Below are 27,363 nucleotides of genomic sequence, written 5' to 3'. Positions count from 1 at the left end.
AAACGATTCTTCTTCTTCGAAGCGGTTGGTAAGTGATTTCTAACTAATTTTCTATACTCCTTAACATCCTTAAACATAATTTCAACTTCAAAACAAAGATTTTAATGGGGGAATTTGGGAATTTAGGGTAGAACTAGGGTTCCTAAATTTGGGGGTTTTGGACCTCAATTTGAGGTCCGATTCCAAAATAACTCACATATCTGAGTTCATGGGGGAATGGGTAATCGGGTTTTGGTTCGAACCTCGGGTTTTGACCACGTGGGCCCGGGGGCATTTTGGGAACTTTTTGAGTAAAACTTCGGAAAATTCATCTTCATGCATTCAAACTGATTCAATTAGCATTTGTTAATACATTCGAGTAATTTTTGACTAGATTCGAGCGGGTTGTGGTGAATTCGAGGGGTAAAGCTATTCTAGAGGCTTGAGTCGAGTTTGGAGCATCGGAGGTAAGTGTTTGATCTAATTTTGGCTTGAAGGAATAGGATTAGAGTGTTATTATTTGCTAATTGCTAAATGATCGAGTACGGTGTATAGGCATGGTGACGAGTATCTATACACCGGTGTCTAGCATGACCGTGGGTCCTTGTATGTACTTATCCTGATATTGTTATGACTCTTCCATGTTAATTGATGAATTCTATGCATTGTGAAGAGTATGAGGACTAATTATGAATTGTAAATTCTTTGGAGCGTTGGCTCGAACGATAATAAGACTATTGAGTAGGAAATGAAAGAAATAGAAAGTGATGTGATTAATCCCTTGCCGGGATTTAGCTGTTGATTGTGTAATTCCCTTGCCGGGACATTTCTTATTATTTGTTTATCCCCTCGCCCCGTTTGGTTGTGATTACTGTTTGGGTGAGGAAGAGTGATAATGCACGAAGGGTCATTCCGTGCCATGTTTTGATTATATTTGCACGAAGGGTCATTCCGTGCCATGTTTGATTATATTCGCACGAAGGATCATTCCGTGCCATGTTTTGATTATTTATGTACGAAGGGACATTCTGTGCTCTTATTGGATTATAATTGCACGAAGGATCATTCCGTTCCATGATATGAGAGTTATGTGAGGGAAAGCACGAAGGGTGATGCCGTGCACTTTATTTGATTGCTTTTGGTGAGGATGAGAGCAAAAGCACGAAGGTTGATGCCGTGCAACTGTTGATTTTCCTGCTCTCATTAATTATTGTTATTGCCCTGTTTCTTATTTAAATTGTTGACTTTATATCCGGACTGTACTCCCCCATAGTATGCTTCCCTCCCTCTTAACTGTTTTATTTCTTTGTTCTTTCCTTTTATTGCATATATATATATTGAACTGCACAGGTTGGTTTGGTAGTCCTGTCTAGCCTCGTCACTACTTCGCCGGGGTTAGGCCAGGCACTTACCAGCACATGGGGTCGGTTGTGCTGATGCTACACTTCTGTGCTCTTTTGCACAGATCACGGTACCGGAGCAGCTTTTGGACCAGTGCAGTAGGATATTAATCGGGAGCTGACTTCAGTCCAGTGATTTACGAGGTAGCCTAGCTGGCATTCGCAGGCCGGAGTCCCTTTCTATGTTTTCAGTTTGTTTTCATTGTACCGAGACAGACATTTAGGCATTTTCTATTCAGACTTGTTTGTAGCACTCTTTAGTAGTTCGTGAGATAGCGACTCCAGTCTTGGGTAGAGAAATATTAAACTTCCGCATTTTGGGCTTTCAGTTATTTATGTTTTTAAAAGACTTCCGTATTTATTTTAAGACTCGTTGTTTTATTATTGTTGTGCTGTTACCCGAAAATGTTTAAATGTTTGGCTTGCCTAGCTCCGTTAGTAGGCGCCATCACGACTCCCGATGGTGAGAAATCCGGGTCGTGACAGTTATTATGGGCAATAAATGACATTGAATGCTACGTTACATAATCATTACATTTAAGACAGATTCTCTAACGTTTTCAGCATTTAATGCTTATCAAATATTCTATTTGGATCCTCGTATGCTGTCAGATTCATTCCTTCTGATTCTCGGATATAAATGACTTAAATAGGTACGGGCGCCGTGTTACTTGTCTGATGTCCCGTGCCTCTTCCTCTTTCCTTGCTTGTATCTGTTGTAACTCCTGACTCGTGGTTAATTGCGATTCTTTGACCATTTGACTAATCCACGTGTCTTGACATGTCACCTTTATATATAAATATAATTTTTTCCAATACAGATAGTCCCCCCACTTTCTATTTATTCATCAGTTGAATATTTGGGAAGTGGATTTCATTAAAAGAATTTTTGTCACCATTAATGCTCTAACAAAATTGACGCTTCAATTGTCACTTCCATTTAATGCGTTTTTACACGTGTCATCCTCTTATTAGCTCTACAGTTTTGCAGCACTTTCTTAGGCTTTCTTTTCGGCTTCCCTGTTCACGAAGTGTCAGTTATCATTATTATGGTCCTTCCATCATTGTACTTTTTCTTTTTGCCGGTTGTCCATCAGTATAAATATAACTTCTTTTCTTGTCTTTTACCACATAAAGCTTATTGAACACTTCAATTCTTCAAATCTCTATTCACTTCTTCTTCACTTCAATCTTCTTCACCATGACTTCATCAAACCCTAACCCTAAGAGAACTCCTATTTTAGATAACTTCTCCAATGCTCCCATTAGGCATAGAAGAGGTGGTAGACTTCGTAGCTTAGGGTCTACTCGTGATGGTATCACATCCACGCCTTCTCCTAGTTCTGGTCCCTCTTCTAGAACCAGAGGTTCCTTTTCTCAAAGGTCTTCTTCTAGGAACAAAGAACCCTCTGAGCCTTTACGTGAGCCTTTAGTTGAAGAGATAGTCCCAACAGAACTATCTTTTCATCATGATAGGGAATCTCTTAGGAACCAAGTTGCCACTTTAGATCGTGCCGATGCTTTCCCTACTCAAATTACAGAAATTCGAGCTCCTATAGTTCGTAAGGACTGTCACTGGAGTGATGATTTTTCCATTATCATTCCTAATCCAAATCAGAGGATCACTTCGTACATGATTGGATTCTCTTTTGTTTATACATACCCTTTTACTCTAGGGTTCAAACCAGCCATTGACCCGGTCATTCTAGATTTTTGCCATTTTTTCAACGTTTGTTTGGGTCAAATCGGTCCAGTTGTATGGAGGACTGTCGCCTGTTTGAGGCACCTCGCCAACTTGGCAGATGTTGGCTTTACTTTTCCCCACCTAATTCACCTCTACTCCCCTAGGCTTTTCCGTAATGGCATTTTTACCCTAGCAGCCAGGAGCAAGAGGGTTTTAGTGAGCCCCAAAGATGATAAAGACCGTGGCTGGTATGCTCGGTTTGTTGCTGCCCCCACTGCGGGTTTAGTGGGTGAAGATAACGTTCCCTTCCCTGAGAAGTGGAACTTTGCACGTAAGTGTTATATCTTTCTCGTGCCTTTTTCTTTCAAGCTTGTTAATTTCTCTAATGTCGCTTCTTTTCTTTTCTCAGCAACCATGGGTGTTGTGGAGAATGTGCCCAACTTTCGTGGTTGGGTAGAAAAATTATTGAGGGCCGCTCCAATGGAGGGTAGGTCATGGAAAAACCTTTCTAACCGTTACGGTTGGAAAGTAAAGACTCATGGTAAGAGTTTTTATTTTATCTTTCACGTATATAAATATTTTCTTTTATTGTTCTAACTTTTATCCTTCTTTTTATCAGGATTTGCTATTCGAGGGGTTACTGCTGAGGCAGTTGCGGCCTCTCGTGACTCTTTGGGTACTCGTACCTCTTCAGCCCGAGAAATAATCTTGGGTTCTTCTTCTGCAAAAAGAAAAGCTACTGAAGAAGAAGACTCAGAAGAAGAGGATGAAGGAGGCTTCCTGGTGACGAGACCACGAGCTAGAAGACGTGTTGTATCTGACGACGAAGCTGAAATCTCACCTCGTCTTCCTCTTTCCGAGCCTGTTGATACCCCTGTTATTATTCCTGATGATGATGTCACTCCATATGATACTCGTGAGTCCATTGATCAACTTTTTATCAGTGGTTTTGATAGTGGAAACTTAGGGCCTGTTTTAGATGAACTTCCCTTATCTTCCTTTTCTACTCCCGCGCCTGTGATTCTTTCCTTACCTGCCTCAACTGTTTCTGTTCCTCCCTCTACTGTTTTTACTCCTTCCACCGCTCCTCCTTTGACAATTCCCCCACCTATCGTTCACCATACGGAGGTGGGTTCTTCAAGTAGAAGTACTGCTATGAGGAGCGTAACTATTGAAGTTCCTGNAAGGGTTTCATCAGGCCTAGTGTTTCTCTCGGGGTGCGCCGATGTATTTGTGAAGAAAAAGGATGGATCGATGAGGATGTGCATTGATTACCGGCAATTGAACAAGGTGACGATAAAGAACAAGTATCCACTGCCGAGGATTGATAATTTGTTTGACCAGCTTCAGGGTGCGAAGGTGTTTTCAAAGATAGACTTGAGATCTGGCTACCATCAACTGAGGATTAGGGCGTCTGATGTCCCTAAGATAGCTTTCCGCACTCGGTATGGGCATTATGAGTTTTTGGTCATGTCATTTGGGTTGATCAATGCCCCAGCCGCATTTATGGAGTTGATGAACCGAGTGTTCAGACCTTACTTGGACCTGTTCGTGATAGTCTTTATTGATGATATTCTGGTGTACTCCCGCAGCCAGGAGGAGCACGAGCAGCACCTCAGAGTGGTTCTTCAAACTCTGAAGGATAGTCAGTTATATGCTATGTTCTCGAAGTGCGAGTTCTGGTTGAGTTCGGTTGCATTTCTAGGTCATGTCGTATCAGCAGAGGGTATTCAGGTGGACCTGAAGAAGATTGAGGCAGTCAACAACTTGCCTCGACCAGCATCAGCTACTGAGATTCGGAGTTTCTTGGGGTTAGCAGGTTATTACCGCCGGTTCGTGGAGGGGTTTTCATCTATAGCAGCCCCGATGACCTGATTGACCCAGAAGGGTGCCCAGTTTAGATGGTCAGATGAGTGCGAGGCAAGCTTTCAGAAGCTCAAGACAGCTCTGACTACGGCACCGATATTGGTTTTGCCCACAGGCTCAGGGCCTTATACAGTTTATTGTGATGCTTCCCGTATTGCGCTTGGTGCGGTATTGATGCAGGATGGCAGAGTCATTGCTTATGCTTCGAGGCAGTTGAAGATCCACGAGAAGAATTATCCGGTTCATGATCTAGAGTTGGCAGCCATTGTTCATGCTTTGAAGATTTGGAGGCATTACCTATATGGTGTGACGTGTGAGGTGTACACTGATCACAAGAGTCTGCAGTACTTGTTCAAGCAGAAGGAGTTGAACTTGAGGCAGAGGAGGTGGTTGGAGCTATTGAAGGATTATGATGTTACTATTTTGTACCACCCGGGGAGAGCCAATGTGGTGGCCGATGCATTGAGTAGGAAGTCCGCCAGCATGGGTAGTCTTGCTTATGTTCCGGTCAGCCAGAGACCGCTTGCTTTGGATATTCAGGCCTTGGCCAATCGATTTGTGAGGTTGGACATTTCTGAGCCTAGCAGAGTGTTAGCTTGTACGGTCGCTCGTTCTTCATTATTGGAGCGTATCCGTGATCGGCAGTTTGATGATCCCCATTTGTGTGTCCTGAGAGACACGGTGCAGCGTGGAGGTGCCACGAAGGTGACCTTAGATGATGATGGTGTTTTGAGATTGCAGGGGCGAGTTTGTGTGCCCAATGTCGATGGGATTCGAGAGTTGATCTTAGCGGAGGCCCATAGTTCTCGGTATTCTATTCACCCGGGCGTCGCGAAGATGTATCAGGACTTGCGGCAGCTTTATTGGTGGCGCAGGATGAAGAAGGATATTGTTGCATATGTAGCTCGATGTTTGAACTGTCAGCAGGTTAAGTATGAGCATCAGAGGCCTGGTGGTTTGTTTCAGAGGATTGAGCTCCCCGAGTGGAAGTGGGAGAGGATTACCATGGATTTCGTTACTGGACTCCCGATGACTCGGAAGAAGTTTGATGCTATTTGGGTCATTATTGATAGGCTGACCAAGTCAGCGCATTTTATTCCTGTTGCAGCCACTTATTCATCGGAGAGGTTAGCCGAGATCTACATCCGAGAGATTGTTCACCTTCATGGGGTGCCGACATCTATCATTTCGGACCGGGGTACGCAGTTTACCTCGCGCTTCTGGAGAGCAGTTCAGCAGGAGTTGGGCACCCAGGTTCAGTTGAGCACAGCGTTCCACCCTCAGACGGACGACCAGTCCGAGAGGACTATTCAGATATTGGAGGATATGCTCCGAGCCTGTGTCATTGATTTTGGAGGCTCGTGGGACCAGTTTTTGCCTTTAGCAGAGTTCGCCAACAACAACAGCTACCAGTCCAGCATTCAGATGGCTCCATATGAGGCGTTGTATGGTAGGCGATGTCGGTCTCCGGTTGGGTGGTTTGAGCCGGGAGAGGCTCGGTTATTGGGTACAGATTTAGTTCAGGAGGCCTTAGATAAGGTCAAGATCATTCAGGAGAAACTTCGTTCAGCTCAGTCTAGGCAGAAGAGTTATGCAGACCGTAAGGTTCGAGATATAGCTTTCATGGTTGGTGAGCGGGTATTGCTCCGAGTGTCGCCCATGAAGGGCATGATGAGATTTGGGAAGAAGGGCAAGCTTAGCCCTAGGTACATCGGCCCGTTTGAGATTCTTGATCGAGTGGGTGAGGTGGCTTATAGACTTGCGTTGCCACCTAGCTTATCAGCCGTGCACCCAGTTTTCCATGTATCTATGCTTCGTAGGTATCACGGCGATCCTACCCATGTGTTAGACTTCAGTACTGTCCAGTTGGACAAGGACTTATCATATGAGGAGGAGCCGGTAGCTATTCTAGACCGGCAGGTTCGACAGTTGAGGTCGAAGAGTTTTCCTTCAGTGCGTGTCCACTGGAGAGGTCAGCCTCCTGAGGCATCGACCTGGGAGTCCGAGTCTGATATGCGGAGCCGTTATCCTCATCTATTTCCCGACTCAGGTACTTCTTTCTTTTGTCCGTTCGAGGATGAACTGTTGTTTTAGAGGTGGAGAATGTGACGACCCAAAGGGTCATCACCTGTTTTCTCACTCATTCTGTGTCTCCGAGGCCTTGAAAACCTCATTTTTGGTCGCCTCGATTTGCGTGCGCAGTCCGGGCGCGTAGCTGGAAAGCTTAAGTATGAATTCTGTGTGAAAAATGTTGAATTTTGATATTAATATGATTAAAGTTGACTTTGGTCAACATTTTGGGTAAACGGACCCGGACCCGTGATTTGACGGTCCCGGAGGGTCCGTAGAAAAATATGGGACTCGGGCATATGCCCGGAGTCGAATTCCGAGATCCCAAGTCCGAGAAATGAATTTTTGTGTGAAATTGTTTTCTGAAATTAACTAAGGAAAATGGAAAGGAAATTTGATCATAAGACTATGGTATCGGGCTCGTATTTTGGTTCCGACGCCCGGTACAAGTCTTATATATGATTTAAGCGCTTCCTATAAAGTTTGGTTGAAAACGGACGTCATTTGACNAGGGTCCTTCCCATGTTGGACTTAATTTTCCCGCATTAGCTGTCTTTGTAGATTGAAAAACCTTTTTGAGCACAAAGTCCCTAATTTTGAAAAATCTGAGGCGTACTTTCCGGTTGTAGTACCGTTCTATGACTTGCTTTTGTGCTGCCATTCTTATTAATGCAGCTTCCCTTCTTCCTTCAAGTAAATCGAGGCTTACCCGCATTTCTTCGTTATTAGACTCGTCTGTTGCATGTGCAAACCTCGTACTTGGCTCTCCTATCTCAACTGGAATTAAAGCTTCTGCTCCATAAACCAACGAAAATGGTGTTTCTCCCGTACTTGTTTTGGTTGTTGTGCGATATGCCCATAAAATACTAGGTAGCACTTCTGGCCAATTTCCTTTTGACTCTTCTAAACGCTTCTTCAAAGTGTTGATGATAATCTTGTTTGTTGACTCTGCTTGCCCATTACCCACCGGATGATAAGGTGTTGATGTAACCCTTTCAATCTGCCAGCTTTGAAAATATTCTGTGATTTGAGCTCCTATAAACTGAGGGCCATTATCACATACGATTTCCTTTGGTACATATAATATTCAGCCAAATAAAATCTCTGACTTCCTTTTCTCGTACCTGTTTGAATGCTCCTGCCTCTACCCATTTAGTAAAATAATCAGTGAGTACGAGCAGAAATTTTACCTGTCCTTTCGCTTGTGGCAATGGACCCACGATATTCATTCCCCATTTCATAAATGGCCACGGTGCAATGACCGGATGTAATAACTCCGCGGGTCTATGCATATTGTTACCGTACCTTTGACATTTATCACATTTAGCCACGAAACTTTTTGCTTCTTCTTCCATTTTAGGTCAGTAATAACCTGCCCTAATTAAAGTTCTTACCAACGATCTTCCTCCGGCGTAATTCCCACAATGCCCCTCGTGTATTTCCCTCATTACATACTCCGTTTGAGAGGGTCTGAGGCATCTGGCTAAGGGGCCACCAAACATTTTACGATATAGGTTGCCCTGGTTTAAGCAGTACCGGGCAGCCTTTTTTCGAAGCGCATGAGCTTTTTTCTTGTCATCAGGGACGGTTCCATACTGCAAAAAAGCAACAATCTCGTTCCTCCAATCCCAAGTTAAATTATTAAAATTTACCTCATTCTTGTCAGGGTCGAGAACTGAATGAAATAAATGAATAACTGAGGTGTTTGCATCACTTGCCACATCAGCTGCAGATGCGAGATTAGCTAAGGCATCTGCCTCGAGATTTTCATCCCTTGGTACTTGCATAACTTTCCAGGTTTGAAACTGCTTTATTAATTCTCGCACCTTTTCTAAATACTGTTGCATCCTTGTTTCCCTGGCTGCATAAGTCCCCAGCATTTGATTAACCACGAGTTGTGAATCGCTTTTGATTATAATCTAATTTATGCCAAGTTCTCGTGCCAATTCTAAACCTGCAATCACAGCCTCATACTCTGCCTCATTGTTAGTTATAGAATGATATTTGATAGCTTGTCGAATGGTTTCACCCGTAGGTGGTACCAAAACAATCCCTAAACCTGCACCTTTTTACGTTAGATGAACCATCGGCGAATAAAGTCCAAGTTCCTGGATTAGCTCCATTGAGCACCTGTAATTCTTTTTCTGCTTCTAATTGTATCCCGTGGCTAAAATCAGCCACGGAATTAGCTAACACTTGTGATTTTATAGCAGTTCTAGGTTGGTACGTGATTTCGTATTCACTTAACTCTATTGCCCACTTAGCCAACCTACCTGATAATTCATGCTTATGTAATATATTACGCAAAGGGTAGGCGGTTACTACAACAATAGGATGACACTGAAAGTAAGGCCTTAATTTCCTAGATGCCATGATTAATGCGAGTGCAAGCTTTTCCAATTGAGGATACCGCGTTTCCGCATCTAACAAAGATTTACTAACATAATAGATAGGGGATTGTTTACCTTGTTCTTCTCGAACCAAAACCGCACTTACCGCTACTTCTGAAACAGCAAGGTAAATGAGCAATCTTTCCCCAGCCTTTGGTTTTGCTAGCAAAGGTGGATTTGATAACTATGCTTTCAAATTCCTGAGTGCTTGCTGACACTCTTCGTTCCATTCAAAATGATCCCGCTTCTTAAGAGCTGAGAAGAATTTAAAGCACTTCTCTGATGATTTAGAAATGAATCTTCCTAAGGCTGCAATCCTCCCTGTTAATCTTTGAACTTCTTTCTTGCTCGAGAGTATATCAGGGATTTCTTCAATGGCCTTAATCTGTGCAGGATTAACCTCAATACCACGATTAGAAACAAGAAAACCTAAGAACTTACCTGATGCAACACAAAATGCACATTTTTCGGGATTTAACTTTATATTAAATTTCCGCAAAATTTTAAAAGTTTCAGACAGATACGATATATGATCTCCTGAGTGCTGAGTTTTAACGAGCATATCATCTATATATACCTCCATAGTTTTTTCCAAATGCTCTTGAAATATTTTGGTAACTAACCTCTGATACGTTGCTCCTGCATTCTTTAGACCAAAAGGCATTACTTTATAACAGTAAGTCCCCCTGTCTGTTATGAAGGAAGTTTTTTCTTTATCTCCCGGATCCATTTTAATCTGATTATAACCTGAATATGCATCTAAAAAACTTAACAACTCATGCCCTGCAGTATCATCAATTAGTTGATCTATGTGGGGCAACGGAAAAGAGTCTTTAGGACATGCTTTGTTAAGATCTGTATAGTCTACACAGACTCGCCATTTACCATTCTTTTTAGGTACCACAACAGTGTTGGCTAACCACTCAGGATACTTCACCTCGCGAATAGACCCATTCTTTAACAATTTGTGTACCTCATCCTGAATCACCTGATTTTTGAAAGTGCCATGCTTTCTCTTCTTTTGTTTGATAGGTGGATGAGATGGGTCTTCATTCAACTTATGAGTCATTACCTCCGGTGGTATACCCATATCAGAATGGGACCAAGCAAAACAATCTGCGTTAGCTCTTAAAAATTCAATCAATTTACGTTTCATATCCGGGTTGAGATTGGCTCCTATATACACTTTTCTTTCTGGCCAGTGTATAAACAAAAGCACTGCCTCCAGCTCTTCTATCGTCGTTTTGATATTTTCATTTTCCTCTGGTTCTTGAATGAAATCAGGCCTTGAATCCACATCTATTTGCCCTTGTTCAGTTGAGGTTGATGTTAAGTTATCCTCAACTGAATTCTGTAATTGCTATTTCTCTTCACCCTTCGTATTAGCCACGGAGTTGATGCTCCTGGATGTTTGTTGCTCCCCCCTGATTTGACATATTCCCCATGGCGCCGGAAATTTAATAACTTGATGCAAAGTTGAAGGAACAACATCCATTTCGTGGATCCATGGTCTCCCAAGAATCATGTTGTAAGCCATCTCCATATCCACCACCTGGAACTTTGTATCTTTTACGACTCCTTCAGCGAATGTGGTGAGTGTTACCTCTCCTTTTGTGGCAACACTAGAATTATCAAATCCAGATAGAGTATGCGCCTTTGGTATCATGTTATCTTCAGCTTGCATCTCACGTAATACTCTTATCAAAATAATGTTCACGGAACTACCTGGATCAATTAAAACTCATTTCACGTTAGTGTCATGTACAAGTAAAGATATTATCAGTGCGTCGTTATGTGGAGTTAATAAACCCTCGGTATCTGCATCATCAAACATAATATTTTCTTCCTCCAAGATATGTCGAGGCCGCTTCCTGTGGGTAATTGTTACTTTAGAAACCTTTTTATATGATACGTCGTTGATCTCTTCACCCCCACTTATAACGTTGACAGTTCTCTTGGGAGAAGGTGGTTTTGGAGTCTCCTGCCTGTTCTTCATGTATGCTTGTTTACCTTTCTCACTAAATAACTCAGTGAGATATCCTTGTTTTAACAAATGATCAACTTCACCCTGCAAAAACCTGCAATCTGCTGTTTTATGCCCATGATCGTCATGAAATTCGCACCAATGATCAGGGTTTCATCGGTTTGGATTTGATCTCATTTCCTTGGGCCACCGTACCTTATCTCCCGTGCTTCTTAAAACAGCCACGAGTTCAGAAGTGCTCACGTTGAAATTATAACCGCCAAACCTTGCCTTTAGACCTCCATCATTGTCTCGTGGCTCACGTGCACTTCGGTCACTCCCAAATCTTGATGATGAGCCTGACTCTCTATTCATTGATCTGTGATCGTACCTCTAGTTATCCTATTTTGACCGCGAGTCTCTTCCCGCAGGTCCCATGAATGACTCGTACCTGTTCTTACCGGACCTTTTTTCGTTTTCAGCCCGTCTTGAGCTTACCTTTTCTTCTTTTTGATGTCGTGAAATAATATCTTCTTCAATCCTCAATTTTGTGCTATAACGATTGTAAACATCATTCCATGTTGTAGCTGGGAATTCTCGAAGGCTTTCCTTGAGTCGCCTCGTAGCTTCTGAGCTTTTTTCATTCAAACTGCTCGTGAATGCTATAGCTGCCCAGTTATCCGGTACACGTGGCAATGTCATTCTTTCACGCTGAAATCTGTCCACAAATTTCCTAAGCAATTCTGAGTCCCCTTGTTTGATCTTGAAAATATCTTCCATTCTTTTTTCGACTTTTTGGGCTCCCGAGTGTGCTTTGATGAAAGAATCTGCAAGCTCAGCAAAAGAATTTATAGAATTTTCGGGTAAAAGAGAATACCATGTTAGTGCACCTTTAGTGAGTTTTTCACCAAATTTTTTGACTAATACAGATTCGATCTCCTGCCTAGTCAAATCATTGCCTTTTACGCCTGTTGTGAACGCAGTCACGCGGGTCTGTTGTTCCATCGTATTTTGGCATCTCAGGCATTTTGAATTTCTTTGGGATTGGAAGGGGAGCAGCACTTGGCTTCCAAGGTTGTTGTGAATATTTATCCATATCTACCCCTTTGATCACTGGTGGCACCCCGGGTATTTGCTCTATGCGGTCATTTTGCTCCTTGAGCTGTTTCTGCAATGTTAGTACTAAATTCTGTAAATTAGAATTAACTAAATTACCTGGTTCTCCCTCCTGTGATTCGCTGGGGGTTCATCACTACCTGAATTAACGAGTCCGGAATGAAGGTTCTCTAGAGTGTTGTTATTTGGTGTGGGTGTAGGTGGTGCAACAGGTAATTGGCTAACAAAAGCCTGAAGAGCTTTATTGACTTGAGAGGCAATAAGTTTTTGTAAAGCCTCATCCATAGTTTCAACATTCTCGAATTGAGCTTGTCCATCTGTATGAGACCCATCAGGAGTGCCTTCACGAGACCGCCGCGGAGAGCCTTGTGGAGAAGTAATCAGTACGTTATTGTTCTGTGGATCTCCCTGAAGTTGCTGGGTTGTTTGATTTTCTTGGTTTCCCTGAATGTTGTCATTGTTGTTCGACATGGTTGACGCAACAAGGGAAGTTAGGCTATAATAAAATGGATTATCAGATTCCCGGTAACGGAACCAATTTGTTTAACCAAAAAATAGAATTTTGACTAAAGCTATATTTTAGAAGAACACGGGTTACTGATAATCGCAAGAATATATAAAAGAGAATAATATGAATAGCCAGAATATAATTGAATAAAGCAAGTAAACCAAAGTATATTCAGATGATTTTTTGTGTCCCTACAATTGTTCAGTCTTCTCCTTTTATAGCTATCTTAGATGTAAGTGCTTTGCTTTGGTCATAATAAGGTTATTATGGGCAATAAATGACATTGAATGCTACGTTACATAATCATTACATTTAAGACAGACTCTCTAACGTTTTCAGCATTTAATGCTTATCAAATATTGTATTTGGACCCTCGTATGCTGTCAGATTCATTCCTTCTGATTCTCGGATATAAATGACTTAAATAGGTACGGGCGCCGTGTTACTTGTCTGATGTCCCGTGCCTCTTCCTCTGTCCTTGCTCGTATCTGTTGTAACTCCTGACTCGTGGTTAATTGCGATTCTTTGACCATTTGACTAATCCACGTGTCTTGACACGTCACCTTTATATATAAATATAATTTTCCCCAATACAGATACATGTAGGACCAAAAAGTGTCATGGACTTTGTCTGTACATCAGACAACATAATACATGTAATACTACTTAATAATTCTACCACGTAAAACGTGGTTCAAAACCGCGTTTTACATATTTTGGTCACTATGTTTTTTTTTCCACCTAAAAAAGTATTGAGTCCAAAAAGACAATATTTCAGTTCCGAACTCGTTTTGGTAAATAGTCTTTCTATTCTTAAGTCAAAGTTAGGCAAATTTAAATGGAACATGGTTCGTGTGTGAGTATATTAGCCAACATCAATTTGTTTGCCATTGAGGCATAGTTAATGTGTTATATATGGGAACGGGGAAAAAAAGAAAAAATTACTATACGTAAGAATTAAATAAACACCTATTCCGTGAGAAACTTCTATAAAGTCACTAGGTTATAATCTTTGGTGATAATATTTTTGTTATTTATTAAATAAGAGCCTGCCTTCTTTTTTTAGTTCTAAAAGTTAAATATTATATTAACATGAGAAGATTCTTCCCTATTAAATTTGTAGTGTTATTGTTGCTCTTTTTATTCTCATTGATTACTATGTCTTGTATATGGGCCAAAAATTATCTTTTGATATGATTAAACCGTATCAGCTTTAAGAGAGCATTCATGGGCTGCCACGTGTTACCAGTATGACATCGACCGAGGCTTGCCCACGGTCGAAGTGGTCCGTTAAGAGATGAATGGAGGGGTCGAGGAGTCATTGTAAATCAAGATCGAGGTCGAGCATTCATCTTGGACAGAGTAATAACGGCTAGTTGTAGGATAAAATACTAAAGAGAATATTTTAGTAGATATTCTCTTTACATGTACTATTAGGATTATTAGGTATATGTTCCCTATGGATAGAAAGATAGATAATGATAGGGGATAAGATATTCACTTGTAAGAAAACACATTGACTTTCTTTATAGAATCTGGCTTTATTGCTAACATACAATATATATCTTTTTCTTAAGATTCTTGCCTAATTTTTCCACCGATCCAAGAACAACTCGAACATTCGAAGGTTCGTCAATCATTCATCTTTGTCAGAAAGAACATCCACAGATCTCACCCTTTTTGGGTGACTCAAACGTTATTATTTACTTGAATTTCATTCATTACTATTTATTGTTATTTAATATTATCCCCTTCTTTTTGGATCATTGAATAATGCTAGTGTTGTCAACATTTATTGCTATTTGGATAATATGCGTATTATCTTACTACAAAATTAGTTAACTTACTTTTTGGATATTAATATTGACTAAGATTGACTCTATTTTATCTATATTTATTTATATCTATACTCTATATACTATATTAAAAGCACGAAGGCCATATCGAAATGCTGTTCGCCTTTTTTATCCTTCGTCAGTATGTTTTAAGTTGGATAAAATTGTAATTATATATAAACACTAATAATATATATTTTTTTGGAAAAAATAAAAAAATCCCGTTAATATCGTAAGCATGTACAAATCATATAGGAGTCTTCTTCACATTCGGTGGTCACCTACAAATGGTGTCCTACTCAAATTCTTTTTGGTTTATGAATCCGACTTTTTGTATATTTGAAAACGCTTCTATAAAAGGAGTTACAATTCCGAAATCTTCATGAACTTTATCGTAGTTCGAAGTTGCAGCTGCTACTAGATTCATTAAATCTCCAGGTTTGTGTGTTTCCAGATTTTCTTTTTAAGCCAATTATTTGTTTTCTTTCCGTACTATCGTGTATATTGAAGAAGCAGAACAGAGAATTTGAGTTAGCATTGATACGTGTATTATGTTATTCACGTGGATTTTTGCAATAACATTCTGAGAGAACTAAGAATAGAGTCATTGATATTTGGTACTTTTTATTTGGTTGATTTATACAAATCTTTTTGCTGTCAGCTATATAAGTTGATGCTCTTCAAAAATCGTAGATGATGGTTGGTGGATTAAATTATCTGTGATTGTGTTTATTTCTTTTGCAAATTACATTGACTGGTTATTTTATATTGCTCTGCCTTTCATCAGTTAAGAGGATTCTCTTCTGCTTTTTATAGTTTCTAAATGTCCATGATCACTTGGGATCCTACACATAAAGAGTAGAATTATTTAGAATTTATTTTGTTTTATATAGAAGAAACCCAATGCCACTGGAAGTCCTCTTGATAAATTCGTCTAAGTAAAATATTTGAATTGGAATAGGAAAAAAATCTAATCCATATAAGTGAGAGAAACAAAGGAGAAACCTATTTTATTTGACATATTGAGTATCTTTGTTCTGTCTTTTCTTTCCGATAATAGTTTGGGTATAATTTATAAATATATGGTAGTTAAATTTGTATCTTCTTTATCTCAAAATCTTTTATACCAACTTCATGAAATCACACTTTTATTTTATAGCTCAACGTTGGGCTATATTTGTTGCAACATGTTTTCTGAGGAATATCAATATCAATAAAAAAGAATCTGGTCATGACAAAGCAGCTGAAGCAACGTAAAGAAACGCACCAAGAACATCGTATATGAAAATATATTAGGCAAGATGCATATTATCTCACAATATAAATGTGATGACCCAAAAGGTCATCACCTGTTTTTAAAATGAATTCTGCGTTCTGAGGCCTTAAAAACCTCTTTTAGCATCACCTCGATTTGCGTGCGCAGTCCGGGCGCTTAGCCGGAAAGCCTATATGTGAAAATCTGTAAAAAATGATAAATTTTGACTATTAAATGAATTAATTTGACTTCGGTCAATGTTTTTGGTAAACGGACCCGGACCCGTGATGTGACGGTCCCGGAGGGTCCATAGGAAAATATGGGACTTGGGCGTATGCCCGAAATCGAATTCCGAGGTTCCAAGCCCGAGAAATGAATTTTTAAAGAAAATTGTTTTCTGAAATTGTTTAAAGGATTTTGAAATGAAATTTGATTAGAACATGTTGGTATCGGGCCCGTATTATGGTTCCGGCGCCCGGTACAAGTCTTATATATGATTTAAGATGATTCTGTGAAATTTGGTGAAAAACGGATGTCATTTGACGTGATTCGGACCTAAATTGCAAAAATTGATGTTTTAAGAAGTTTGAGGAAATTCTTTGATTTTGAGGTTTAATTCATTGTTATTGAGGTTATTTTGGCGATTTGATCGAACGGATAAGTTCGTATGATGTTATTGAGTTAGTACGTATGCTTGGTTTTGAGTCCCGAGGACTCGGGTGAGTTTCGGGTAAGTTCCGGGGTGTTTAAACTTAGGAAAAATACTGTTGTTGCACCAGTTCTGGTGTAACCGCACCTACGGTTCTTGGGCCGCAGATGCGGACTCGCAGGTGCGAGAAGTGCATCGCAGGTGCGGAAGCCTTCGCAGATGCGGGCAAAGTTCCGCAGAAGCGGTTCCGCAGGAGCGGATTTATCCCTCGCAGATGCGGCCCCTGTGGGCCAAGTCATTTTCGCAGAAGCGACCACTTTTCCGCACGTGCGGTTGCGCAGATGCGACCCACGAGTCGCAGATGCGGAAGTCGGGCAGTGAGTCTTTTAAAAACATAACTTCAGCGATTTTTCTTTTAAATTTTCACAAAAATAGAAGAACTAGGGCGATTTTCTCAAGAGATTTTCTTCCCAAATCACAAGTAAGTATTCATTAACTGATTTCTTTCAACTATCTAATGTTTTTCATCAACTTTTATCAATAACCTTAGGGTTTTAATGGTAGAAAATTGGGGAATTGGGTAGAGTTAGGGCTTTTTGATTATTTGGGAATCTGACCTCATTTTGGGATCGGATTTCAAAACAAATTATATATTCGGGCTCGTGGGTGAATGGGTGATTGGATTTTGGTCCGAACCTCGTGTTTCGACCAAGCGGGCTCGGGGTCAATTTTTGGATTTTTGGAAATGATTGGAAAGTTATAATTAAGCATTGGAATTGGATTGTTTGGCGTTTATTGATGTTATTAAGTCGATTATGTCTAGATACAATTGATTTGGAGCCGAATTCGAAAGGAAAGGCGGTGTTTGAGGATTGAGTTGGCCGTGGAAGTTCGAGGTAAGTGTTCGGTCTAACCTTAGCTTGAGGGATTAGGAGTTGTGTCCTATTTGCTATTTGCTTCTTGTTGAGTACGACGTATAGGCATGGTGACGAGTATCTATACGTTGGTGTCGAGCATGACCGTGAGTCTTAAATTGTGAATTGTTGTGTTCTTAAATGATACTACGAATGCTTTAATTCATGATCCTCGATATTGAGCAAGGATTGAGTTTTTTTTTTTTTTTGTGGAAAGTACTTATGATTGGGTATTGGTGTCATCTGAGATGAGTAGAAGTAGAGTTAAGATTGGATATAGCTAATCCTCCCTTGCCGGGACGTGTTTATTCTTTTTACTGTTGAATCCCTTACCAGGATAGAGTAGTTATTGATGATCCCTTGCCGGGATACTTGGTATGGTTGTTGTTGATATTATATAAATATGGATCGGGTTGCACGCCGCAACAATATTAAATATGGATCGGGTTGCACGCCGCAACAATATAAATATGGATCGGGTTGCACGCCGCAACAATATTATATATTGAATAGGGTTGCACGCTGCAACAAATGTTATAATGGATCGGGTTGCATGCCGCAACAATATTATATATTGGATCGGGTTGCGCGCCGCAACATTTTTATTATTGTCTGGTTGTAGATTCTGAGTTGTTCTTCCATATCTCTCTTTAATTGACCGATCGGTCGGTAATTTCCGACCAACTTTGGTCGGTATGCCCTTCCGACCTTCAAAATACGGGTCACACGTTAATGGTCGCTTTTTGGACGGTTATTGGCCATCACCGACCAACTTTGGTCGATTTTTTTGGACGGTTTTTCCCGAATTTCTAGTAGTGTAATTTCCCAAATAACCAATTGCCCAGGTAAATCTCCAAGAAAATATCCCCAACTAAATTTGCATGTAGTACCTAGGGATTTTCCTTCAGATTAACATATGATTTGTTCCTCATTTTCTTTGTTTGTTTACCTGCGAATTTTCTCACGGAAATGTGCTTGCCGATTTATTTCTCTTCTAATATATATTAAAGTTACTGACAAATTAATAATGCTACTAATATATTTTGAAAATTAACGTTAAGAAAAAATTAAATATACGAATATATTATAAAAATAATAAATAAAATAATATTAAGTTATTTTATTTATAAATAAAATACGTAGTTAAAAATATATTATATAGTATATAATATAGAAGGTATTACATAAATATGAAGGTTTATATAATATCAAGGGCATAATAGACTTTTCAAGTAAAAATGTGACTTTTGTGATAACTAGAGCAAAGTAAAATGATTTTTGTGTAACAAAAGAAAGAAAAGTGACTTTTGTGTAATGAATACAAAGTTGAATGATTTTTACGTAACAAAAAAAAAGAAAAGTCATGACTTTTGGATAACAAACACAAAAGTTCAATGACCACGAATAAAATTAACTCATCAAAAATCCCATTGAAGTATTAAGATGAAGTCCAGCCTTGTCCCTTGGAAGTCAAGCTTATCATCTCTAAAAGAAAGAAGAAAAAGACGGAAAATAAGAGAACATACAACTTACAATCTCTTGAGATCTCAAGTTTAAATCCTAGGGGAGGCAAAAAATTACTAGGTGATTTCTTCCCATTTATCCAAGCCTTGGTGGATAGAGTTACCTAATACTTGTTGCTGGTGAGAGGTGACATGTATCCCGTGAAATAGTCGAGGTGCGCGTAAGCTGCCCTGTACACCACGGTTTTCAAAAAATAATAATACTACAAATTAAGCTGATAGGATATTTACGAAATTAGGCAAGACATAGCACAACTTCAGCTGACCGAGGACATAACCCTCGATAGGAAGATATGAAGGTCGAGGATTAGAGTAGTAGAGTAGGTAGTCTAGAGTGTACATAACAGTAGTATTTGCACGCAGTCTCGCTTTCCGTTGGTAGTAGGTTTTTATGACTAACCGTTGTTTTCTTTCATTGCTGATCACCTTACTGTCTTGTTGTTTCTATTCTGCTTTTATATGGTTTTTTGGTACTGTACCTTTTTGTCTATATTTTCATTAATATGGTGCTTATGCTTTCCTTAGCCGAGAGTCTATTGGAAACAACCTCTCTATCCTCACAAGGTAGGGGGTAAGGTCTGCGTACATATTACCCTCCCCAGACACCACGGTGTGGAATATTAGTGGGTATGTTGTTGTAATATTTGCGAAAACGAGCATTTGCAAACTTCTGTGAGCACATGAGAAGGGGAGAGCATACCAACAGAAAGACAAACTCTCAACAAAAACAAAACATGCACTCCTAGGTGAACAGAGTTAAGGCTATCTTTCTATGAAGCAGCAAGTAGGAAGATCATAAAGAACTCAAATGTTTTACAATTAAATGCCAAGATTAAAATCTTTAAGCAAATGTCAAAACTTGAAACTACACCAACCAAAATCAAACATACATAAAATACTCTTTCTGTAAGTATCTGAGAAGGCCTTATCTACCACAACATTATGACTTTTCCATCCTTAGTCAAGGATGCAAAAAATAGGCATGACTTAAGATTACAAAAAACAGAACTTGCTAATACAAAATTGTAAGCAATACCAAGTTTTCCACCTCTTTTACTCCCCCCTCTACTTTTGACTTTCATAATAATCTAGATAAGATACTTGTATGCTACTAGTAGTAGTGGAACTACAAGAGCTGCAGGCACAGCCCATAGCCAATAGTTCATTGCCTTTTTCCGCTTCAGTATAGTTTTAGGAATATCCACGCCTTTTGCACGCTTTGGTCGACTCCTGATAGTGTTCTCTTTCGGCGCCTTAACCTTAGGTGCAACTGATGTTTCAACCTTTTCCTCAATCTTCTCTTCCTCAGCAACCTCTGCCGATGTTTCAGTTGGTTCCTCAGTAGATTCCTCAGCAGGAACAGATGCTCCAGTTTTCTTCTTCGCCTTCTTCTCACGTTCCTGAAAAGGAGTAAAGGTGATATGTATAAGTCCATAGCTAATGTAAATTCCTACGATGTAAAACAAGAAAGAAATGGTAGAATGATCAGGATAATTTCCTTGAGCTTCCTTTCAGCTTCTTTCTGAGCTTTTATTGCTGCTTTGGCAGCTGCTTTCTCGGCCAACTTGTTCTTCCTCTCCATTGCCTTCTTATTTTTTGCTATTTCCTCCTCTCTCTTCATCTCCCTCAATTTCGCTTCATCAACTTCCTTCTTGGAAGTCATATCCTTGGGTTGCTTTTCTAAACCATGGATTTCCTCTTCGATATCAAAGATGTACTTTTTCGTGGTACTTTCTGTAACTTTATTACTTGCTTCTTTTGGTTGCTTGTTGTTCTTCTCTTTCTGTACTTTCTGAGCAGGAGGCGCTGATTCTTCCTTTAATGGTTTGGTATTAGTTCTTTCAACAATCTCAGATTGGGAAACAGTCTGCGCCGCTGGTAATACTAGAGGCTTTTCGTTGGGGTTCCTCATCCTGCCATCTCGGCTCAACTGCCTAATATCAAGTGATGTTAAAATTCTCCGCTCATAATCATCCCTAAATGGCTTACTGCCACTCCAAAGGGAAATGAATTTATCGACCTGAAAATAAAAGAAATTATTTTCGAACAAGGAACATGCAAAACTTCAAGTTTAGCAACTAAAGACAGATCTAACGTACCTCTGTAAGTGAGAGTTCTTTGAGGGCTTCAACATCCTTCTTATCTGCTAGCAATTTTGCTTTTTGCAACAGTGCATTGTTTTGGTAGAAAGGAGCATTCTGAGAAAATTAAACGACATAATAAAGATCATAAAATACATAATACTTTTCTCTTTCATTCTTGCAGCAAATGATACATTTCAATTTTAAAGTAATCGAGAGCGACAGAATACATTTGTTCAGAATGCTGAGATTAACATATGCATATGCATGATCCTTGTAAGCTGTCGTCATCTATTAAAGTTCCCCACAACCCTCATCTTGTTGTTCTCCAGTAATATTTATCTAAAACCACCAAAGAAATCTTTCTAGCAGTTGAAGAGAGGTATTTTGATAACTATATTCTCTAAGCAAATAATTCTGAAGGTAGCAAGAAATTCAGATCACTTGTCAATTTCCTACTTAAGGGGATATTTTTTCAGTTCGCGTCGATACACTAATTGTATTTGAGGTTTTTCATGACAAATATATCACACCAAGGAAATAAATAAATGAGATGCATAACATATGCCATAATCTCTTTCTCGGTATACTTGAGAACATTTTAATCAACATGGAAAGGACATCATACCCCTTCTTCACGGTGTTTTCTCAATTCCAGAACATGTGCAAAAGCTGTGTCCCTCTTCATTGTTATTTCCTTCAATTCCTCATCCAATAACTTAATCTGACTGGTATTGGCATCGAGTTGATCATCTAGTTGCTTAAGCTTGGCCTTAACCACCTGTTGCTCCTTACGAACCCCGTCAAGGTTACCACTTATAGCCTATAATACCAAAAAGGATTGAGTATCGTTAGTTAACCAACAACATCCTTAATCCCAGAAAACTTGATATTTCACATCTGTACAAGTATACAAAAAGATCTGACCCTTACCTTAACCTGCTTTTGTATTGTTTCTTTTTCACCAATTGAATCTTGAATCTGTGCCCTCATAGCCATATGGTCTCTTACCTCTCCCCTTGTTCCTTCAAGTCGTTTAATTTCTCGCAGAATTTGCTTCTCTTCAGTCAGAGGAATGCTTTCATGCTGAATGCGGTACTGCAGACTCTTAATCTAATCGATTTCCAAATAAAAAACATAACAATTAACACTAGCTGGTAGCAGGACAGCAAAAGGAAAATGCAGGAAAAGAAAATCTAAGAAACTAAAAGGACAAAGAGACTAGAGCTTACGAGATCGTCAAGTTCCTCCTCAGATGAACACAGACTAGGACCCCCTTCTCTGCCGGCTTTCCTAGGACCACGGAGCTTGCCCAGGGCATCCTGCAGAGGTTCCATCTCCTTTCTTTTCTCACCAATTACTGCCCAAAACTCCTGATTCTCAGCACTCACAGATTTCCTTTGGTCTATCAACTTTGATCGTTCTGCCTGCAAATCAATGGTTCCCACAGATAGAACGATCAAAGGTTTTCATTATTAGCGTAAAAGAACTCTTAAGCTCACATTTCCAAATCAATGGTTCCTACAGATAAAGTAAATCTATGCTGCTTACAGGAATATGTGCATGTGGGAGAATGCAAATGCACTTAATCTCACCAAAAAAAATACATTATTTGGAATCCTTTTTCTCTTCGTTTGAACTTTCTTCCAAACACATTAACCAGAACAAAAACATTAGAAGTGTTACAAAAGATACATTCTTGCAGGGTTCAGCCGAAAGAAGAGTTAGAGACAAAACTTACCCTTATGGCCTTCAATTTTTCAATAACCTGAGATCTTGCTTTGTTCATTTTCTGTAGCTCTTTTTCTGCCAGATCAAATTTGGCCTTGAGTTTTTGGTCTTCAAATCTTCGATATCTAACAATATAGAAAGAATGTATCTGCTTAGGTGCAGGCCAGTCGTCAACTGCATCCTTCCGGAGGCTGCTCACAGGAACTTTTTTCCCTGCCTCCTTATTTGTTTCTTGAGTACCATGCGAGCCAAATTTTATAGTCTCATTAACCCCTAAACCATTATTCTTTTTTTTATTTTCCTTCGGCAGGTTTTCCTGTTCAGTTCCAGTTTCAACTGAAACATGAGCTAACTGAGATTCCATGTCTCTACCCATGATTCACTGAAAAACAAACCAAAAACCGACTTCAACTCTCAAATCCTGAAGCAGACAACACAGAACATTTTAACAAAATTTGCGTATTAATTACTACTAACTCATTTGAGAATACAACTGTACTCAGGAGACACAGAACACCTGATGGAGAAAAGACAATGAGAACAAAATTTTCAAAGTTACAATTGTCTATATCAAATGCTGAAGACAATACAGCAACTACGCCTCAACCCCAAACAAGTTGGGGTCATGTTGCTCCCTTACGCTCATCTTAGATCAATATTATACAAAATATAAGTAAAAAAGTACTAGATGTTCTCTATAGTATTTTCTATAACTTTGACAGGGCAAAACAACTCCTAGAAAAACATGTATTGCCTATCATAAACATACATACTAACATCCTAACACATACAGGGCGAAAAGACTCCTAGAAAAACATACTAGTACTTACCGTACACGTACTAACATGCCTAACATATAATTCCAACTAATTGGTATTTCTTAGATATCATTTTCTTTCACTATGGCCTATTTTTCCTTCTTGAAAACTTCCTTAATTCCACATGATTTTAAGTATATCTCGTCCCATTGTAATGCCTTTATTCACCATGATTTCACACCTATGGAGAGGTTGATGTGGGATATGGCCAAACCATTTCAAGCGACCTTCTCTCATTTCGTCATCAATGTGTGTAACTTAGATAGATACTCAACACAAATACAGCATACAAGAGCTCAGAAAGATGAGTAACACACACACAAAAAAAACATTTAAGAAAACACCAATAAATTGAGGCTGAAGCGTGGAAATCAAACAGATGCCTCCAGGAACATAAATAGGGAAAATGAAAAGAGAAAACTATGAATCACATCAGAAATAACAGTAAATATTATACAGTTAATAACGAAAAAAGTACACATTGCATACAAATAAATCTACAGGTGTTAAGCATGAAAGGTAACAGAACAATGGTTGCATGCGTTAATGCAAACTGAAGCAGAAGACAAAACAACTAGTTATTCAATTACGTTCAATTCCAAACTAGTTTAGGTCGGTTGTTAAAAAATCAAATAACCAGAATAATCATAGAGCAGAATTGGACACAAGAGTTTGTTCTCACCCCAAAATATCAAAAATTTAATTGAAAAAAACATCCATGCAAAAACCATATCATTTATTTTAATGAAAAGTAAGGAGGGTCACCTTAATCAAGATCAATACTGATGGAAAAAAAAAGATTTTATTTTTATTTTATTTTTTTGGGAAAAAGAAAAAGAGAAACTATGAAAGAGTGAAGAAAGGGAGAGACAGAATTGTGGAAATGGATTGAAAATGAAGCATGTATAAGGGGGAGAGTTGCAGGTAATAAGGAAAAAATTAAGGCAGAGAATTTAAAGAGAGTGTACCCTTTGGTTTGGAACAAATTAAAATGGGAGAGGGCCATTCGAAAGAGAGATTGAGAGTGAAACAAGTGAGACCCCCCAAATATCTCCACTCTCCTCTCCCTCCCTCTCTGTTCTCTACTTCTTGAGAAAAATGTGAGACAGAAACTAAACAAAGACACACAGAGAGGTGCAAGTGTATAGTCTTGTAGAGACAAGGTTAGGATATTTTCTTTTCTTAAATAATAGGACTACTACTTAACTCTTTAAATAATAATAATAAAATCCTTCTATAACAGTCTCATTTTCTGCCCTTTTAGAATAATTACCTGTTATGGCCAATAGCAACACTTAAATTTGGATCGTATTTGATTGTCATAACAAAAGAATACCCAAAACTTATTTTGTTAATTTATTTATGTTAAAACATATGATTAAATAATTTATTTTAGAATCTCAAATGGTATTTATATATTAATTTAAAAATATTAAAAACTAATAAATACTCTTCCCGTTTCAATATATGTGAACCCATTTAACTGGGCACGAAGTTTAAGAAAGAGATAAGACTTTTGAACTTGTGGTGTAAAATGGGGCACATATATTTTGTGTGGCTATAAATCATTTCATAAAGGTAAATTGTTTTCAAATAGGGAAAAAGGTCATTCTTTTTGGCACACTAAGCAGAAAATAAGTTCACATAAATTGAAACGGAAGGAGTATTAGTAAGGCGGAATGTGGAAAATGATAGAGTACGAAATATTCTCAATTCAATCTTTTAATTCTTCATGTTTCAAAAGCTGGATACAGTCCCAATGAGCCGTCAAAGTTAGGGAAGCTCCCATCAGAAGCTGCGACAAGGCAACCACGTGAAGGTTTGGGATACAAGAAACTGTCACCAGTGCGCATCTCCATAAGAAGGGTGAGCAGCAATTATATCACTGTAGAAGATGAATCTGCCGCTTCTAACAAGCCTTCTGTCTTTGATCGACTTGGAAAATCAACTGTGAGGACTTCCGTGTTTGAGAGATTGGGTCCATTAAAGAAAGGGAATAAGTTCCACAGAAATTATCGAAATACAAGAACACCCGCTTTGCCCAAAATTCAGAAGATCTCTAAGGATTTCCAAAGTCTGGTTCCTTCTAGAATGAGGCGACAAAAAAAAGTCATGGTTTCATGTGATGAGGTACTAAAGGTGAAGCCATACATTGTGGTCTACACTAAAGAACATGACGAAGACGAAGAAAGTGTGGTTTCTTTGTATCATGTTACAGCACAAGGCGAGCACGGTGTTTCATCTCTAATGGAGGATGACGAGAAATTGGAGGATGTTTCACCGTGTTATCACATATCCTTCAACAATGGGTGTCACACCTCCTTTTTCACTATACTACACCCGAAAAGGGTATAATAAAAGGAGTTTTTCCAATTAAAGGACAATTGAAACGGGATTCGTTTATTAAGAAATTCAGAGTCGCCACTTGGGAGATTTGTGGTGTCCCAAGTCACCGGTTTGAATCCCGAATCGAGGAAAAGATTGACTCTGTTTAACAGTCTGCGAACAAGAAATCCGAGTAAGGAATTCTGTTAACCCGGGAGAAGGTGATAGGCATTCCCAAGTTTCGTGGTTCTAGCACGGTCGCTCAACTGTTATATTCGGCTTAATTATCTGATTTTAAACAATTATGAACCTATGCACAAATTTTAGTTTTAACCGCTTTTATTCATTTTTTTTAAAAGAGAATTGCAACGCCATTAAAACACGTCTCGAACCACGTCACATAAATGCACCCGTGGTTATTAACGTATTTCAACATCGTTGAGATTTGGATTTGGGTCACATAAATGTGCACCCGAGTTTAAGAAGGTAAAATTATTAAACACGCGCCTAAAGCAGCTACGCGTTTGGACTTTGCGAAGGCCATGGAATTTGCTAAATGGCACACCTCGGAATCTAAGGATCAGTTCAAGATTAAATAAAGCGAGGTCCATGCAATGGTCATTTTGTTCGGCACGGCACACCTCAATTCAACTAAATCACCATATTGTTTCTGCATATCTTAGAGGCATCACACATGGATACAACTAAATCCATTTGAATGCAGTAAATCATAATTTCCTTATACACCCATTACAACAAGACAACCTTTAATAATTTTGAGCAGAATCAGCCATGAAACTTCAGAAAACGAAACAAACAAAAAAACAATCATCTATCACAACTTAGATCGAATTGAAGCAAGCAAACACCCATACAAATTTGAGCAAATACAACATTATTGTCCAGTTCACTAACATTCTAGTATCCATATAAGAAAAATCATTCAGAAGTGACCTCCTAAGCTTCAGTTACAACTTGCAGTATATCCCTCCCTACTGTAAAGCACAATAGTCTATACTTTGGGGAAGTTAGCAAGACCTTTCATCACAAACCAAAACCAAACGTTCATCTACTGTTCTAATCAACTTCAAATACAGATAACAACTCGACAACATGTCCTTTCTATATCTTTTCGATCCACAAACTTAGCAAACATTAAAAGATAAAAGCAAAAAAGCCAAGAACATTTATAGCTTTAGATGAAATAACAACAAACAACAAAAATGAAACGCCAAACCAACTTACTGAAATACCCA

The 27,363-nt window shown here is 39.1% G+C and overlaps 1 protein-coding gene across 2 annotated transcripts; it reads right to left on the bottom strand.

Annotated features, from left to right (window-relative positions):
- Positions 19,945 to 24,928, bottom strand: LOC109226646 (proton pump-interactor 1-like). Of its 2 annotated transcripts, none has more exons than XM_019391467.1 (8): positions 24,751 to 24,928; positions 22,975 to 23,346; positions 22,466 to 22,660; positions 22,167 to 22,346; positions 21,862 to 22,056; positions 21,252 to 21,350; positions 20,651 to 21,172; positions 19,945 to 20,552 (listed from the first exon to the last, which is right to left on the bottom strand). In XM_019391467.1, exons 2-8 carry the CDS (start codon positions 23,338 to 23,340, stop codon positions 20,241 to 20,243), a joined length of 1,869 nt encoding a protein of 622 aa, XP_019247012.1. In that variant the 5' UTR covers positions 23,341 to 23,346; positions 24,751 to 24,928; the 3' UTR covers positions 19,945 to 20,240. The 2 variants fall into 2 exon arrangements, with proteins under 2 accessions (XP_019247012.1, XP_019247011.1); XM_019391466.1 differs by lacking the exon at positions 24,751 to 24,928 and adding an exon at positions 24,548 to 24,696.

This window comes from Nicotiana attenuata, chromosome 6 (genome assembly GCF_001879085.1).
Source record: "Nicotiana attenuata strain UT chromosome 6, NIATTr2, whole genome shotgun sequence".
NCBI classification, from domain to species: domain Eukaryota; kingdom Viridiplantae; phylum Streptophyta; class Magnoliopsida; order Solanales; family Solanaceae; genus Nicotiana; species Nicotiana attenuata.
Note: the sequence above shows the minus strand (reverse complement) of the source record. Positions and strands in the feature narration are given on the sequence as shown.